This window comes from Microdochium trichocladiopsis (genome assembly GCF_020744255.1).
Source record: "Microdochium trichocladiopsis strain MPI-CAGE-CH-0230 chromosome Unknown B0I36scaffold_3, whole genome shotgun sequence".
Classification (NCBI taxonomy): Eukaryota; Fungi; Ascomycota; class Sordariomycetes; order Xylariales; family Microdochiaceae; genus Microdochium; species Microdochium trichocladiopsis.
This window is the reverse complement of record NW_025763546.1, coordinates 3,162,584-3,179,559: the sequence shown is the minus strand read 5'-3', so window position 1 is coordinate 3,179,559 and position 16,976 is coordinate 3,162,584. Positions and strand designations below refer to the sequence as shown.

The 16,976-nt window shown below is 57.1% G+C and overlaps 7 protein-coding genes across 7 annotated transcripts; 4 read left to right on the top strand and 3 right to left on the bottom strand.

The window, feature by feature from the left end:
• Positions 1-1,359: 1,359 nt before the first annotated feature.
• B0I36DRAFT_347324 (uncharacterized protein) lies at positions 1,360-2,783 on the bottom strand (the record flags this gene model as incomplete). The annotated part of the gene is made up of 2 exons (XM_046156559.1): positions 1,360-2,283; positions 2,352-2,783. The coding sequence occupies 2 exons, from the start codon at positions 2,781-2,783 to the stop codon at positions 1,360-1,362; spliced, it is 1,356 nt and encodes a 451-aa protein (XP_046015666.1).
• Positions 2,784-3,637: 854 nt separating this feature from the next.
• B0I36DRAFT_360916 (pterin 4 alpha carbinolamine dehydratase-domain-containing protein) lies at positions 3,638-4,465 on the top strand (the record flags this gene model as incomplete). The annotated part of the gene is made up of 3 exons (XM_046158408.1): positions 3,638-3,805; positions 4,027-4,089; positions 4,169-4,465. 3 exons carry the CDS (start codon positions 3,638-3,640, stop codon positions 4,463-4,465), a joined length of 528 nt encoding a protein of 175 aa, XP_046015665.1.
• Positions 4,466-4,918: 453 nt separating this feature from the next.
• On the bottom strand, positions 4,919-5,916 carry B0I36DRAFT_238370 (methylsterol monooxygenase; the record flags this gene model as incomplete). Its single annotated transcript, XM_046149610.1, has 3 exons — positions 4,919-5,569; positions 5,636-5,779; positions 5,851-5,916. The coding sequence occupies 3 exons, from the start codon at positions 5,914-5,916 to the stop codon at positions 4,919-4,921; spliced, it is 861 nt and encodes a 286-aa protein (XP_046015664.1).
• A 1,143-nt stretch (positions 5,917-7,059) lies between these two features.
• Positions 7,060-9,560, top strand: B0I36DRAFT_318611 (ATP synthase regulation protein NCA2-domain-containing protein). The gene has a single exon (XM_046153318.1). The coding sequence runs from the start codon at positions 7,500-7,502 to the stop codon at positions 9,495-9,497; it is 1,998 nt and encodes a 665-aa protein (XP_046015663.1). The 5' UTR covers positions 7,060-7,499; the 3' UTR covers positions 9,498-9,560.
• Positions 9,561-10,728: 1,168 nt separating this feature from the next.
• B0I36DRAFT_239303 (small GTPase superfamily) lies at positions 10,729-11,425 on the top strand (the record flags this gene model as incomplete). The annotated part of the gene is made up of 2 exons (XM_046149682.1): positions 10,729-10,996; positions 11,100-11,425. Coding segments are annotated over 2 exons (594 nt in total), but the record flags the coding sequence as incomplete, so codon positions are not given.
• A 456-nt stretch (positions 11,426-11,881) lies between these two features.
• B0I36DRAFT_318608 (uncharacterized protein) lies at positions 11,882-13,878 on the bottom strand. Its single transcript, XM_046153317.1, has 2 exons — positions 12,187-13,878; positions 11,882-11,906 (listed from the first exon to the last, which is right to left on the bottom strand). Exon 1 carries the CDS (start codon positions 13,815-13,817, stop codon positions 12,318-12,320), a length of 1,500 nt encoding a protein of 499 aa, XP_046015661.1. The 5' UTR covers positions 13,818-13,878; the 3' UTR covers positions 11,882-11,906; positions 12,187-12,317.
• A 160-nt stretch (positions 13,879-14,038) lies between these two features.
• On the top strand, positions 14,039-16,954 carry B0I36DRAFT_285871 (P-loop containing nucleoside triphosphate hydrolase protein). The gene is made up of 3 exons (XM_046151594.1): positions 14,039-14,761; positions 14,820-15,835; positions 15,937-16,954. Exons 1-3 carry the CDS (start codon positions 14,362-14,364, stop codon positions 16,840-16,842), a joined length of 2,322 nt encoding a protein of 773 aa, XP_046015660.1. The 5' UTR covers positions 14,039-14,361; the 3' UTR covers positions 16,843-16,954.
• The last annotated feature ends 22 nt before the right edge of the window (positions 16,955-16,976 follow it).

The window sequence follows — 16,976 nt, the reverse complement described above, 5'->3', positions numbered from 1 at the left end:
GTCACCACCACCACCAGTTGACAGGTCAGTCAAGAACGGAACAGTACAGGCAGCAGCATAGGCAGCTGGAGGACAAGCCATCCGACGCTGGCCAGAACCCGTCCAGAATTGACTAACTACAGTGCACACACACAGAGAGAGAGAGAGAGAGAGAGAGAGAGAGAGACTTGGGAAAGGCGGCCGCATGGCCGCCACCACCAACGGCTCCCTTCCACACTCGGGACATACCCCCATTTACGGGATGGTGTAGTTACGTAAAAGCAGCCCCCAAGGGAAAGGGGGAAACTGAACCATAACTCTGCCTGTCTCTGTGCCTCCCTGCCTGCTCACTCCTGCAGGAGAGGGATCTTCGTAGTAGGGCGCAGAGAAACAGCATTTCGATAATAGTGTTGTATACGAATGTGCCCATGGCTTGACAACATCTTGCTTGCCAGACGCGGCAAAGCCGAAGGGGGGCTAGTCTTGACACTTTGATGGATCCCTTGTGGCTGTGTATGTCCTTGCTCCAAGTCAGAATGACTGATATGGTTTTTAAATACATTCGGGACCGATCAGACGAACTTGTTTGCTTGATCCGGGATCCTGTATGTGTGTAATTACGTGTGCAACCCAGAGCTAGGGCAGGTTCTGGGGTTTGCAAAGGGGCATCCAGCCGCGGCGCTCACGCTTCACCGGGGGCACGGTCCTCTGTCTCTCTCTCTCTCTCTCTGTTGGACACTCCTTTTTGTTGCGGGGACCGTCGAGACCAAGTCGAATCTGGAGTCTGGAGTTATTTTCAGCACCCCTTCTTCGTACTACTGCCTGCTAACCGCAGGTGGAGCCTTTTGCTCGTGGGGCTATAAGGTAGGTAACAGTACCTATGCATGCCCTGCGATCGGCTCGGAGCCGAGCTTGGTGCTATATATAAGTGTATAACTTCGACTACATGGAGAGACTTTCTTGATTCAGGCTAGGAGGAGAATCCTGCTCAGACAAGCCCGAAAATAGGGCGTGGCTGAAGCTGCAGTGTGGGCTCATCATGATCCTTCTGGGCATCAGCAACATCATCATCATTGTATCATTCGGGGCCAAGCTGCGCAGTAACAGGTGGCGCGGTATAAGAGGCGGATGCCCTAAGTATATGCTGGTGATTGTGTCTTCGGGTCTGGGGGCTTAGATTCTGCAGTGCTATTTTTGGATTTGGCTGTTTGTTTGTCCGTGGGCGACATGAATCATAAAACCAATATTGCTTATTATAGAGGGAGTCGTATGGTACTCTTTATTTATTTTATTGTCAACCAAAATTCCCTTGATAGCAAATTCTGAGTAGTCGTATTATTATTTTTAGTATTCAATATCCAGAGGATGGCCAGCTGAGAGTCAGTGCGTCGACGGCGACTTGTACAGCTTGCCCGCCCTCCAGACGTGCGTGACATTCTCAGGCTTGGTGAGCACCTCAATGTCGTCGAGCGGGTTCGATGCAACCGCGATCAGATCCGCGTCGTAGCCCTCCTTGAGCTGGCCCGACAGCGGCGCCAGCTTGCCCAGCACCTCTGGCGAGGTCGCCGTGCACGCCTCGATGATGTCGAGGGGCTTCATGCCCGCCTTGTGCGCGTAGCGTAGCTCCATGCCGTTTCTCCCGTGCGCAATCGGGTGCGCCGGGTCACTGTTCCACATGTCGGTTCCGAGAGCGATGCGCACGCCGAGCTTCACTGCGAGGTCGTAGTTGGCCCGTGTCAGCGGGACGATCTTTTCAATCTTCTCCTTGACCTTTTCAGGGAAGCCTTCGTGGTTCTCGAGGAGGCTCTCCTGGATGTGCCGTGTGGCAATCAGGATAGCGCCCTTCTCCTTCATGATCTTGGCGACCTCCTCGTCCAGGTAGCAGCCGTGCTCGATACTGGTGATGCCCGCGCGGAGGGCGGCAAGGATGCCCGCCTTGCCAATGGCGTGAGCGGCGACTCTACGGCCCGTCCGCCCGGCCTCGTCAACAATGGCCTTGAGCTCCTCATCTGAGAACTGCCGATCCTCCGGGTCGTCGTTTAGGCTCAGCACACCACCCGAAGAGCACACCTTGATGCACTTTGCGCCCCGGCGGACCATTACGCGGACAGCCTTGATGCACTCATCCACGCCATCGCACAGGTAGAATGGACCCCCTGTATGACCAGACTGGACGACGCTGTCCAGCAGGCAATCATGTATGTCTCCATGCCCTCCAGTGACCGACAGGATGGCTATCGACGAGTAGATGTTCGGCCCGGCGATGTAGCCGCCTTCAACTCCAGGAGCCAGATAGCCAGCGTACTGGTGTACGTTAGTCAAAAAGGTAGCTTTTCCGTAGTATTGATTCCTAATCATGTCATGCGACTCACACCCGATAGCTCCCTGATGCTGGTGAACCCGGCCTCCAGGGTCCGCCGTAGATCCTCCACGGTGATGGCGCCAGCAAGCACCCCCGCGCCAGGGAGCAGAGCCTTGGGGTCGTCAAAGAACCGCACGTCCCTACCCAGGCCCCCAAAGTGCGTGTGCAGATCCCACATGCCCGGCATGACGACAGGGACGTGGGTAAACGTCACACTGTGGTGATACTCTGGCGGGAGGTTCCGGTAGGCGCCAGCCCATGCGATGCGGGCGTCGCGGATGACTACCGCGCCTTGCTTGACGGGCTCGCCGCGGCCTGGGATGAGCAGGTCTGCCCGGATGCCGGTAATGCTGCTGGCGTCATCAATGCCCGAAGGAGCGGGCGTGGAGGCTGGACTCGGTGCGCACGGCGCCGAAACGGCTGGGTGATATGGGACCCGCATGTCGTTGTTGTTGTTGTTGGTGGTGGTGCTGATGATGGAACGTCACTGCTGATGTTGGTCTTAGTGGCAGAAGTGGCTGACGGCGATGGTGCATGAGACGACGAACCTTAAATATCGACAAGGAGCTGTTTGGATTGTCGAAGGAACATGCGAAGCAATTGACCAGGCCCACAGGTCGAGGTTGATATTATTGTTGAATGACGGGAGGACTTCACTAAAGTCTCACCTGTCGTCCTCAGGTATCACCTTCCAAGTTGGGGTAGAAACCCAGAGCGGGGCCCGTGATGGCGAAGCAGCATAAATCCGGAGCATTCCATCCCAAAAGTTTCATTTGATGTCGTTCATCGACACTTTGTGAAGGAAACAAAGCCCCCGTGAATGCACTTGAAGTGTCGGCCTGGGAATGTGGTCTCTTGGTGGGCGAAGACGGACCGAGGCTTACATTCGGCTGCTGACGAGGTAAGTGCACATTGGTGCATACATGTAGCTTGGAGTACTCACTCGCGATAAATGCATATTTCGGGCAAAGAAAGCTCCATATGGGGACTGCCCAGGTGAATCACCGCCAAAACTCCCAGTCGTCAACCAAAGCTTGCTACCGTGATCAGCTGCTCATAGTCCAGGCGTCCAAGAAACCAGCCAGATATATTCACCATCTTGACGAACTAGTGCTGGCTGACTAAAGTCCAGCTCAGTCTCCATTTCCAGCGAGCTCGCGCCAGATGCAGCCATTACGGACCTACAGCTCCTGCTTATCACAACTTGCACAATCCCAAACACCAGCAGTTGCCAGGTTTGGTCTCGCAGGTCCCTTTCGGCGCAGGGACACAAGGCCTTTCCTAGCGGCCTCCAGAATGTCCTCGACACAAGCCATCTTCTCAAGGGGTACGGACGAGCAAGCCATGAACCAAAAGCTGCAGTCCCTGCTCGCAGGCGCCGGCCAGGGCGGCCGCTGGACACTCATCTCGAGCGGTCAGGGATTGGAGCGCAGCTTCAAGTTCAAGACTTTTGCAAAGACCTGGGTAAGTCTAGTGACACATGAGACCAAGTTGGGTGGCCTGGAGCCAAATACAACTTGCACATGCGTGTTGCGATGCCACCCCAAAACAAAACGATCCAACCCTCCTTCACGTTCGGGCAATCTTGGGTGCCAGGATTCAAATTATATCTATGGGTTTCTGGTCGTAGATACAAGATCCACATACGACTGACGGAAAACCCATTTCACTTTTGTTCCGTGCAGGACTTCATGACTGCAGTATCCCTGCAGTGCAAAATAAAGAACCATCATCCCGAGTGGTCCAACGTGAGTATCCGCCTGGCCTCCTCAGGCTCTTATTGTCGTCCTCCTGTTGGTCCTTCTCGGTAGTAACAACATCATGCAGGTTTACAATACAACATATATTCGCTGGACAACCCATGAGCCCAAAGGCCTCTCGGACAAGGACATCGAGCTCGCAGCCATATGCGACCAGCTGGCTCGGGACTTTGGCGAGCAGGCCACACCCCCATCACAACTCCCAGCGGCTGGTGATGACAAAGTCTCCTCCTCGACAACAGGACCGACAGAGGCCGAGTCGGGGCAAGACGCAATCAGCTGCCAGATTCGGGGGCTGGCCGACCGTGTCGCTTCCGGGGCTGGCGCGGATTGCTGCGTACCTACCAAGAACAGGAATCAGTAGCTGGATGAGACCCAGCCAGCGCCATGAGTGGCAATACTTTGCGCATGACAGATGGGGATTAACATCAACTTCATCCCGGTACAACTTGCCATTCTCGGATGACTGAAACGCGACTGGCAGGCTTGTATAAAGTTTGTATTATTGCTCGCGGGCAGATCAAATGCCTTGCGTTGTGTATTAGAAGTTTTGTTATGTTTGTCCAACGCCGAGTACCCCATATGTACATTCTAAACAGCAAAAGTGATCGCACCCGACCATTTCTATAATGCCTTCCTCATTCAACGTGATGTTATGCCGGGGGCCGAGCTGGTTTAAAGCCATATCCCTGGAAGGAGATGTCGGCAACTTGTCGGGCGGTCCTTTGGCGATAGCCAAAGTTGTGATTGCACTTGATAGCTCATACTCCCAGGAGCAATATCAGGCGCAACTTCGAATGTAGCTGAGGCGCAGCTTCTACTGGGCCTTGGCCTTCATTGCCTTGATCTTCCGGTCGCGGCGGCGCTTGGCAGCCTCGGGGCCGGACTCGGTGTCGAGCATGTAGTCCCACCATCTGAAGCTGGACGAGTAGTTGCCGATGAAGCGCTCGTGGTGGACGTCGTGGTGGTCGGCACCAGCCCAGAAGGGCAAGATGTGGCGCAAGCTCCAGGGGAAGTCGTAGCCGCTGTGAGCATCAATGGCTTGGAAGAGGCGGCAGACGATCCACATGTACATGGTGAAGAGGTGCAGGTCGCCTGTCAGCGAAACCCACAGGATTGGAGACCCGACAGTTCCGATGGCGAGGAGCATAACCTCAATTGGCGAGGCGTACTCGGCAGCAAGGCCGAAGGGAGCCGAGTAGGTGTGGTGAAGCTTGTGGATGTTCTTGTACAGAGGACCGTAGTGCAGAGCGCGGTGGAACCAGTAGTGCCAGGTGTCCTCCATGACGAAGAAGACGGCGATCTGGAAAGCCATCTTGCCGAAAGAAGGGAAAGGGACACCGTAGTCCATGCCGAAATAGGTGGCAATCGGGTGGAAGAGCCAGATCTGGGGGAGCTCGACGGTGAAGTGGCTGAGGAGGACAAGGCTGGCGCACTCCCACTGCTCCTTGAGCGTAGGGACTTTTTGCTGTTCAATGGGTCAGTACAAAGAGGAGCAGCAGCTTGGTGGTGTTCGAGGACACGGTAAACGTACGTTCTGGAGCTTGTACTTGCGGAAGTAAGGCAGGGCGTCAATAATCATCCAGGGGGCGGAACGGCCAAAGTAGATGACTTCGTGCATAACGAAGCTCAAGATGCCGGTGGCCAGGGTGTCGTTCTGCATCCAGAGATACCAGGCCTAGTAGACGGATGGTTCATGTCAGCTTCGCAACTACATGGTGCAGTCGTGGTCGAGGAAGGAGAACGTACGGCCCAGGCGCGCTCGATGATGTTGAGGTGGACGTTGAACTTGGAGACCTCCTCGAAGACGCCCATGAGGGTCTCCGGCTCGGCAAAGGTGCCAGCGAGAGTGGCGTTCCTGCCAGTCAGGTCATGTTAGCGGTGGTGGTTCAGGAACATGGCATCGTCGGTATCGGGGGAGCGCGTTCGGGCTAGTACCACAGCGACGCTGGGTAGGAAAGGGGCTCATACATAGCCATGGTTGCGGAACCTGAGAATGTGTCGACGAGAACGTTGAGGTGTGTCCACGTGAGGGTCGCAGGGAGCGGAAGTTGAAGGGCACGGCAAGAAGAAGGAGGACGAAAGGCCGCCACCAAGCAGTTCGGCGCAGGTGGTTGTTTTGTTGTTGATAAGGAGGGAATAGGAGAGGCTATCGGGGGCAGTGGCGGCGGTGGACGGGGAAAAAAAGAAGGGCACACCCGCATGGCGTGTTAGTGAGTGGACAATCTTAAAGCAAACCCTTGGAAGCCTGGGGTCCGTCCTGTTCCACGCAGCGCCGCGCACTCCTGTTGGCCGCCCTTGCAGCGTGCGGGCCGTCCGCGTGCTCCATCAGCCCACCCGACTCCCTATTGAGAAAGAGAGAGGCGGCATTAGGTAAGCCAACAATGACCACCATGGGAGACCCGATTCTTGTCTCGCCTCTCTCCTCGCGTCTCGCGCCTTTCACCAGCGGCAGCAAGCTCGGCAAGGTAGCATCATGGAGCTCGAGCTGTCCATCTGTGCTATCCCCGCACATCACCAGACATGGCGCAGCTGTGGATTCGTCACCTACTGCACGTCCTGATGTGGTGATGCATAGCTGGACGGGTGCCTTGCCAGCCAATCAGCAGTGCTGCTGCCACAATGAGCCCACCTGGAAAGGAGTGCTTCCGGCAGTTGGTCCCTGAGTGAGTGTGGCAAATGATCTTGTTCCGCCTCGATCTGCTCATCGCAAATCGCCTCGAGCTAGCAAACGCCAGGCCGCCTGCTTGACAGGAGCCCACCGCCTTATGTAAGCCTGGCCTGGGCCTGGCACACCTCCTCGCCTTTCTCGTGTTCGTGTTCGACAACCGTTTAGCGAGACCCGAAGTCGGGCTTCCCCTAACCGAGTGTGGCCGGGCTGTCGTTGTTGCAGATGACTGCAGCCATATCTGTAGAATGTGCTGGAGCGAACTAAGCAGGCATCCGACAAGAGCTTCACATTCTGAGACCACCACATTGCCTCGATCGCAATGGCGCACCTGGCCACCTGGCCTGGCGAGGCCAAGTTTTGTTGGGAAGCTGCCTGGGAGGGAGGAGGTACAAGCTCCGCGACCTGGCACCTGCCAGCGCCGGCTTCGGCAGCTGATGGGCTATTGCCCGCCGCTTCCACTGCAGGGATGATGACCTCATCCTGCCAGAGCTCCAAAGCTCCAAAGTAAACATCGCCCGCAATACCTAGCCCGCTTCCAAGGCTGTCACGGCGCACAGCGCACCACCACCTCGATCCAGAAAGTCTACCTCTTACACCGGCAACAATTGGAAAGCAGCTTGTCCAGGACTGTGGCTTTTCAGGCGGCCCCCACACGGAAGGCTAGCCTATGTCCTGCTGCACCTTCGGCTCCTGATCTGTCACAGCAGACCCTGTGACGATCTCGAGCATGTCCGTGATAGACGATCAGGTCCGGCGGCTGGACGCCCAGCTCGACCGCATCCCCTTCAACCACCTCGCTCCGCCTGGTCATGGCGAGGCATCGGGTTACGGCGCCGAAGATCTCAACAGCCCCCGCGTCAGAGAGTTGCTCCGCATCATCAAGACTCTGTCCACCACCTCCGGCACGCACGCACATTTACATGCAGACCAGTTGCAGTCTTTGTTGTACCAGTCCAACCTGCTCGCCAACAAAAGCGATGTCTACCCCGCCACGCACTACGAGGCAGAGCTCCAGTGGCTACTTGTCAGCAAGGCTACCGTGCGAACGTATGGGATTGTCCTGAGGACACTGCTCGACCAGATTATCCCTTTAAGCAACCACATCTGGTATTGGGATGATGTCGTATCATCGAATACATACAGCACTGTCTACATGATCCAGACCTCTCCCGCGCGGTTCTGGTCCTGGTCTTGGGACATCTACCAAGACAGCAGGGTTCGACTGCAACAGCTTGCTACGCGGGTGTCGAGCAAAGATCATGACAACGCAGAGGGTCGAGCAGGCTCGCAATCGGTTTCTTTATCACAAGGCTGGCGGCAGTTCTATTCAATCGTGCAGGAGACGGTTCGAGAGCGGTCACTGGCCAATGTCCAACGCCGCATCATGTCGCCTGTGGCGCAATGCCGCGCTGAAGCCCGAAGGAAACAACACAAACTCAAGCGGCTGCGGGAGATGACTGCCAGTGGACTCGGCGTCCTCATAGACGAGGGCTTGGCTTTTGGTGGCAATGGTAGTGATGACGGCAAAAGCGACCTCATAATGTCACACAACCAGGAGTGGAAAGGCGTCGTGGAGAGAAGCGTTGCGCTCATGGACATGGTGCTCAGAGACGTGCTAACCATGGATATGGGGGTGTCCGACTTTGAAGACAAGGTCTTCCAGGGCGTCGAAGAAGACCCCGAGTTGTCGATACAGGTTGAGGAGGACGACTCAACCCGCCCCACGGTTGTCGCTAGGAGACTTCAGAATCTCATTCAAAAGCACCTTCCGTCGCATGTTGCCGAGGCAGACAGCGTGATCACACAGAACGGTCGACCATCGCGACTGACGAGATACTGGCTACCCATGCTTGTGTTGACCCTCTCATCGAGCACTATTCTTCGCATTCTGGTCAACAGGAAACAGGCCGTCATCGAGTGGATACGTGGCTTTGGTGAGACAGTCCAAGACTTCTGGTTCAACTGGGTGGTCGAGCCGGTGCGCAAGGTCATCGGAACCATTCGTCACGATCAGAATAGCGAGATTGCGTTGATGAGCCGGGATAGCCTAAGAGCCGACAGAGCTAGCTTGGAACGCATGGTGGTTGACTTTGCTGTCGACAGGCCCGCCTCCGCGACGGGGGCGTCCAGTTTGTCTGAAAGCCAGATCGCTGAAATCCGCGCCAAGGTCAAGGAAGGCGACCTCACACCTGTCCTGCGCGCCTACGAGAACGATCTACGCAGGCCCGTTATGGGTACCATCCGAGGCGACTTGGTACGGACACTGCTGATTCAGGTGCAAAAGACCAAGGTCGATGTCGAGGTTGCCATGGCGGGTATCGACTCCCTCCTGAAATCCCAGGAGCTTGTGTTTGGCTTTGTAGGCCTGACACCAGGTATCCTTGTTTCCGTGTCTGCGTTCCGCTACCTGCGGACTGCACTTGGCGGCAGAAAGGGCATGACCACCCAGCAAAAGGTTGGAAAGTGTGTACGGGTGCTGCGCAACATTGATCGCATCTTCTCCGAGGCCACGCCGTCGCCCAACAATGTCTTGTCCTACAAAGACCACGGTCTGCTCGTGTGCGAGGTGCATGTACTAAGAGAGCTGGCGCATTCGGTCTTGCCATCGGACATTGAAAAGGAATTTTTGGAGGATGTGGACGACCTGGCGAACCTCAAAGGGATTCAGCAGCAACTGCGAGCACTGGACCGCATACGGTGGGCTTACGCGAGGTGGCTGCAGTAGGGACGGACAGACAGCAGAGCATTTATGCTAGACCATAATAGACATGGACAATGTTGATCCAGGCCAAAGTCTCACCACAACTTCCACGACACATTGTGAATTCTAATGAAGTCAGTGGTGGAGCAGCCAGCTCGACGAGCGGGTATTACGGAGTAGTCGCAGCAGAAGCAAGTTATGAGAAATCCCACGTGCTCGCCGGTGGCACTGCACCAAGCAAGGGTCTTCCAAGGTTGGCTTGGGGGTGCGAAGTAGAGTTGGGCGAGGCTGCAAGGAACAATGCTCGAGGCAAGACGTCCCCCAGGCGGGCACGGGGCCACCACTGCAGTGGGCCTTGGCGATGGGAGCCATGAATCGGCGCTACGACCAAAGGAGCCAAGCGCGAGTGGTCTGGTGCCTGCCCTGGTGAACAGCAGGATGAACTGACCTCAAGTGCTGAAGTGGCCTGCCTGGCGGCCACGTTGGAGCGGCCGCCCTTGACAGAGGAGCCTGGGGCCGCCTGAGCGTTCGTCGCCGCATACAGTACCTGCCCGCGCGCACGCACGACTCCACCACGACTGCCATCATCACCGCCGGCCACAGCCACCTCCCACCCACCATCTCGCGGCAGCCCACTCACGTATGCGCCCTCACTTACCTCCCTTCAAACGCCAGCATTCCCACCTCTAGATACCCGGCGGCACGCTTCAAAGGCAGCACTCACGCATCAACAACGTCGACCCGCGCCCGCAAGCTTCATACCCTCACAGCCTGTAATCCGCGAATCGACTCTGTCCAGCTAGCCTCTTCCCCTTTCGCCCCGCCGAATCGCCTACTCGTCACAGACCGCAATCCGCTCTAGAGGCGTCGCATTGCTCTGTACACCACCTACGTCCCGAGACCATCGTCTACCCAGATCCGAAGCTATAGTCTGTGTCCATCACAGACCACACATCATCCAAGATGTCAGGCAACCGCAACTATGACTTTCTTGTACGTCCTTCGATCCACAAGTCGCACTGCGAATGTGAAGTGCCTCGGTGCCCTGCCCATCCCAGCCAGAGAAGCCTGCGAGCAATTGCAGAAGTGACAAAGCAGTCTGGCTATGCGGCCGCCAACGCCATGATTAGGCTCTTGCCAACGGGGACAGGACATGATGGAGGGTTCTGGCACAATGCCGCCGTCCTCACCCCTGCTTTGCGATGCGACCTTGACTTGGATTTCTTTCAGCTAACAGCCAGTTCCCTCGATCCAGATCAAGCTCCTGCTGATTGGCGACTCCGGCGTCGGCAAGTCCTGCTGTCTCCTGCGCTTCAGTGAGGACTCCTTCACACCCTCCTTCATCACCACGATTGGCATCGACTTCAAGATCCGGACAATCGAGCTTGATGGCAAGCGCGTCAAGCTTCAGATCTGGGATACTGCCGGCCAGGAGCGCTTCCGGACAATCACCACTGCTTATTACCGTGGCGCCATGGGCATCCTGCTCGTGTACGATGTCACCGACCAGAGATCTTTTGACAGTAAGAACCATCCATTCCCAGAGAAGCCGCACAGCAGAGCATGCCTTGAAAATGATACGCGCCATTCACCGCACTTCTGGTCCATTACTGACCCGTGCATTAGACATCCGCACATGGTTCGCCAATGTCGAACAACACGCCACCGAGGGTGTGAACAAGATTCTTATCGGTAACAAGTGCGACTGGGAGGAGAAGCGCGTGGTATCAACGGAACAGGGCGAGGCGTTGGCACGCGAGCTCGGTATCCCATTCCTTGAAGTTTCAGCGAAGAGCAACATCAACATCGACAAGGCCTTTTACAACCTGGCGGCAGACATCAAGAAGCGCATCATCGACACATCCAAAGGTGATGCTCAGGCTGGTGCTGGACAGTCTGGAGTTGATGTCGGTCGGAGCGATGGCAACGGTGGTCTCAGCAAGTGCTGCTAAGTGCGAACGCTCGTGCTTGACGGTCTTGCGACACTCGTTTGACTCTAAAGAAGCGCGGCCCGCAGGGCATCTGCGGCCGATGCTTCATTGATCAGGATCCACGGTCCGGGTCTGAATACCCCATTTGCAATTCTTGGGCGGTACAAGGACCACACTCGACATACTGGAGCGGTGAAGAGCAGCGGGGACGGTCAGAGGGATAGCACATGATGAGACGATGCGAGTAAGAACATAGACGTGCTTCTCGCACACTTGCACATGTTGTCCTATAGCCAGAGAGGCGTGACTTTGGGGGAGAGTGGGAAGCGGCCATCCCCTAGAGGACTATTCACGCTGGGTTGAGGACAGCCTATGCTCATAGAAGCGCACACAGAAGGTGCGCGCCTAAGGCTTCGCCGGCACTCCTGTCTCAAGGTTGAGGCAGGGGTTTATCCAACTGTGGCTTTCATATTAATGTTTTTTTTTTTCGATGGAGTTCAGGGTTTTTCGCCGTCGTTGTTTATGGGACAATATATCTTCTTTGTGAACTTGCTTGAGATTGCTTCGATTCCTGACAAGAGCCGCAATGAGTGATGCAGTTTAATGCGTGATGTTGAAGTGAGACGCGAGAAGAGTTATAGCAAACATCTGCACTCATCGGCTCGTGTTTGACTGGTTGTGCATGTACGATTTGGAGGGCGAGTCGACTTTACCCAGGTTCGGATACATGAGTATGTGTAACGACATGTTTTGCTTTTTATATTTTTTACAGTAATTTACAGGTCCTCCCCCCCCCCCCCCCTTGGCCATCATGTGCTTACGAACCGCGACTCCTAGCCTTGCTGGGCTCCCCATCCGTTACCCTCCACGAGCCAACTTTCCCCACGGTTTTCTTGGCTAAAGGGCTTCAAAATCACCACAGCAGACTGACATTCACAATCCGCGCGTGCTCCCACAGAGCAGGCGCGCTGCGCTTCTGAGGGGGCAGGCCCGGGCCGTTTGCGGCCGAGGCCGCGGGGTTGGCGAGTAGAGGGGTGAGCTCGCGCCGGTGCCAGTGGCGGACGAAGCGTCTTGCTTCCGCGTCGTCTGCGAAAGCCACGAGGAAGCGCGGATATTGCCTTTCTCTGTTGTTGTTGTTGGTGGTGGTGGTGGAGGGGTAGGGGTCATTAGAGTCAGTGGGGCTGTTGTTGTTGATGAAGATGGTGTCGTTGTCGTTGTCCTCGTGGGTGTGGTCTGTGATGTCCTCCCCATCGCCGTCGGGCACCTTTTCAGACTCGTCAGGTGGGCTGTTGGGCGTGGAAGCTGTGTGCTGGCTGGCCGTGTCGTTTCTATGGGGTGGAGTGTCATCGCGCGGCTTCAGCACGCTTTTGCCGAATGGGATGATCCCCGTGTTCAGGCTGACCACACGCCAAGGCAGATTCCGCTCGATGCCGTCAGCCCGGATTGCTTGCTGCAACGCGTCGACCGACATCCTCCCGCCATCGGCCACGTGGACCATGACGAGATGGCGGAACCCGCCGACGGCCGCCGAGATGTCATCCACCAGCGGGCCGCCGCGATCAAGCTCGCCGATGCGATCTCGTGAGAGGCGCGATATCTGCAGGCGGGGGCGGTGCGAAGGGGAAACCAGCGTGAAAGACTTGATCAGCGTGGCCACGTCCTCTCCGGTGTCTGTGGGCAGGCCCTGCGGAAGGCTGTGGCGGCGCTGGGCGTGCTTCAGCCCGTGCGAGGCTCCCGGCGTGTACTTCCTCGCCAGGTCGCGCAGGCGCTGGACCTCCTCGCTGTACGCGACCGCGGCCTCGTGCCGGTCAAACAAGATGAAGTAGTGGCCCAGCGGCTCGAGCGTGGCGTGGTCGCGGCCCTGGATCACCTTGACGATGCCGTTGACCCAGCCGGGGAGGTGCTTGCCCTTGGCGCCGATGCGCATAAAGTCGCTCTCGACGAGCTGCTTGCTTGCCGCATTGAGGATCAGCATCGTCGTTGCACGCAGGGCCGCCGTGTCGCTGTTGTTTCTGCGGCTGGCCTGGCGGGGGCCCGACTGGGTGCCGTCTAGAAAGTCGGCATCATCGTCGTCGGGCTCGGGCAGTTCCGACAGCTTGCGAAGCTCCTCGGAGGGGGCGAGTGGTGGGAGCTCGTCCGAGATTTGCGAAGCCCATCGTGGTGCCGGGCGTGTTGGTGCTGAATTGTCGCTTGCGGTAGGGTCTGCTTTGGAGGAGCGAGGCTGCTTCGAGGGATTCTTGGGCTGGTTTGGAAAAAGGGCGTCAAAGAGCCGCTGCTGGGTCTGCTGTGCTCGCTGCGAAGCCTGCAGGCGGCAGCTGTGGCTACCGTGCAGGCGCCGAAAGGCAAGCCATTGCGCCGCGGGAGCTCGAGCTACAGGACGCAGTGCGAGCCTCTGCAGGTGAATCAGGGGCATGAGGCGACTGGCCGCGGTGATGCTCGGCGCATCGTAACCGGCGAGGGAGTGTGTGGGTGGATGCCGTGTCGAGTTGTGCCTGGATGTCGTGCGTGGCTATTGTCGGTTGTGTATTGGTTGTGGATCTCGGGGATGGAGGATTATGTAATGCCGCGCTAGAAGATGGGGGACCCCTGCTATCAACGCTGTCACAGGCAAGAAAGCACGTTATCGCGAGTTGACCCCGCCATGTTTTTTTGTCGCTGCGGATGGTTGACTTACATCCAGTTCTGGTCATTCCACGGGTTTGGACATATCCATGGATGGCTGGTGGTGCAGGAGGATCATTGTAGCGGCAGGTGTTATTCCCTCTTGGTAAAGGACAATTCCAAAGTACTGGGGAATTCTGCTCGGATTCCAGGCACGGTAGACCTGGCGCACTACGGAAAACCAGACTTGCCACTGCCAGTGTCTTTCCACATTTTTTCCGTATGGTGAGAGCCCTTGGTCTTTTAGCAACAACAAACAAAGAACACCGGCCCTCCAGGGGCTTTCTCCCGCCATCATGAAGAAGATTGAAGACTTCAAGGTCCGGCCTCAGGTCAACGACACACAGAAGGACTGGAACCACAAACATGCGGCCAAGATATTCATCCACAACTCGGTCTTTATGTCGTCGGGCTTCACAACCGGCCACCTGTGCAATGTAGAGTGCGGTGACATCTTCAGGCAGGCCGTCGCCTGGCCCAACCTCGACAAGCAGCACGGCCCCAATGTTGCGGGTGTCAGCAGGGCCTTCCAGAGATCCTCGGGTCTGCGGCTCGACACGACAACCCGCATCGTCCCGGGTGCTGGCCCGGTGCCGGACGCCGGGCTTGTCATTGTGCGAGACGTCACTGCCGACGCCGCCCCTTTGACCGCACAGGAACAGATCCGCTGGCAGGTCGCCTTGGAGCTTCGGCTAGGTGAGTCTGAAATGTACAAAGACAATTATTGTATATAATGCCTAATGTGACATCCCAGAAACTGCCGACTACATCTTCCCCGGGATGGAGTTTGAAGAAATCGTCCTACGCGGCACAAAGAGGTCGTTCAGCGTCCTCTCGATAAACTCGGCAACTGACGGCGTCGCAAAGTTCCACCCCATCGAGACAGTGGTCGAATTCGCAGGAGAGGACGAGGCGAGCGCGGCGACTGCAAGACTTCAAATCTCTTCAGTACCAGGCCTCCAGCGCCAGGTCGACGAGCTCAACTGGCTTTTCGAAGACTTCAATACCGACTACGAGGATGCTACCATCCCCCTCCAGCCCTATGGCATTGTGATTCACGGCAGTCGCGGCACGGGCAAGTCCCTGCTCCTCGACCGCATCGCGTCGAGCAAGTGGGGAAGAGTGGTGCGGCTCGACGAGGAGAGCAAAGCACCAGCGGTCAGAGACCATTTCAAGACGGCCGTCGAGTCTCGCTCACCAACTACAATCTTGATCGACGACATTGGCGAGCTCATCGGCAAGGGCAAGACGAGCCAGAAGGCATTCGTTGCAGCCCTGGCTCAGGGACTCGACGACCTCGCCGCGAGAGCACACCAGACGAGGACAAAGCCTAAAGTTCTCGTCGTTGCCACCTGCCTCGACTACATCACAGACATACCCGAGGAACTCCAGCGGGAGAACCGCTTCCGGGAACACATCTCTTTACCAGTTCCTGACGCCACGGGCCGTAAAGAGATTCTGGCCTCATGGAGCCCCCCGTTCAACCAAGAGACGTTCGACTCGCAGATTGCGGCTCTCGGCGACCGCACCCACGCATACACAGCCGCGGACTTGTCGAAACTGCTGTACCGAGCCGCCAGAGCAACGAGACACCGCACGGGCGGGCGTAAAGTACATATTTCCGAAGCCGACGTCAAGCAGGCACTTCGCGAGGTCCAGCCGAGCGCGATGCACGATATCAATCTCAAGCCGCCAACCGTGCGATGGAGCGATATTGGCGGTTACAACGACGTCAAGCTGGCTTTGCAGAGAGTGCTTCAAAGGCCTGCTGTAAGTCCTGTTTCTCTCTTAGCTTTTCTAAACTCTTCTCAGCCACAACATCTATTTGTCCCAGCGTATCTGAACTAACACATATTTTTGACATTTTCCAGAACATGACCACCAACCTCTGGAAACCGTCCAAGGGCATCCTCCTCTACGGGCCGCCAGGCTGCTCCAAAACCATGACCGCGCAGGCAATGGCCACCGAGTCCGGGTTCAACTTCTTCGCCGTAAAGGGAGGCGAGCTGCTCAACATGTACGTCGGCGAGACGGAGCGCTCGATCCGGAACCTGTTCCGGCGCGCCAAGGACGCGAGCCCGAGCATCATCTTCTTTGACGAGATCGACTCGATCGCGGGGCCCTCCAGGTCCTCGGGGAACCCGTCCGCCTCGAGCGGCGGCGTGCAGGCCCTGACGACGCTGCTCACCGAGATGGACGGCTTCGAGAAGATGGGCGACGTCTTTGTCCTCGCGGCCACCAACAAGCCCGACTCTCTGGACCCGGCGCTCGTCCGGCCCGGGAGGTTCGACCAGGCTATCTATGTGCCCCTTCCTGATGCCCCGGCCAGGGAGGCGATCTTTGCGAACAAGGCACGGGAGCTGCGGTTCTCGTCATCCTCGTCCTCGCCGTCCTCCAGCTCTCTTGATGCTACTGCCACTGTCACAACAACCGACGATGCCACCGCCCCAACCACAGCCATGCAAACACCACCTGCAGACCAGCCAGCGACGCAATCGACGACAAGTGCTGCAACAGCAGCGGCATCAATAGTAACGCCAGCACCAGCAGCAAATCCTGGCCCAGGAGGCCTCGACCTCGCGGAGCTCGCCCGCCAGACCCAGGGGTACTCGGGCGCCGAGATCGCGGGCATCTGCGACAAGGCGTTCTGCGGGAAGTACGGCCCCCAGAGCGCGGAGCCGATGGAGGTGCTGCGCGCGGCGATCCGCGACACCCCGAGGGGCGTGACGCAGGATATACTGATGCAGTTCGAGACGTGGCGGATGCTGCGGCGGTAAAAATGATGATGATATGGGGGACTTGAGGAAGGCGTTTGTTTTGTTTGGACAGAATTTTTAAAATAAAGAACCATTGGGAGAGATAGAGAGTCATTGTCGAGCGTGGCCAACAACAATCTTGACTTTGCCCCAAA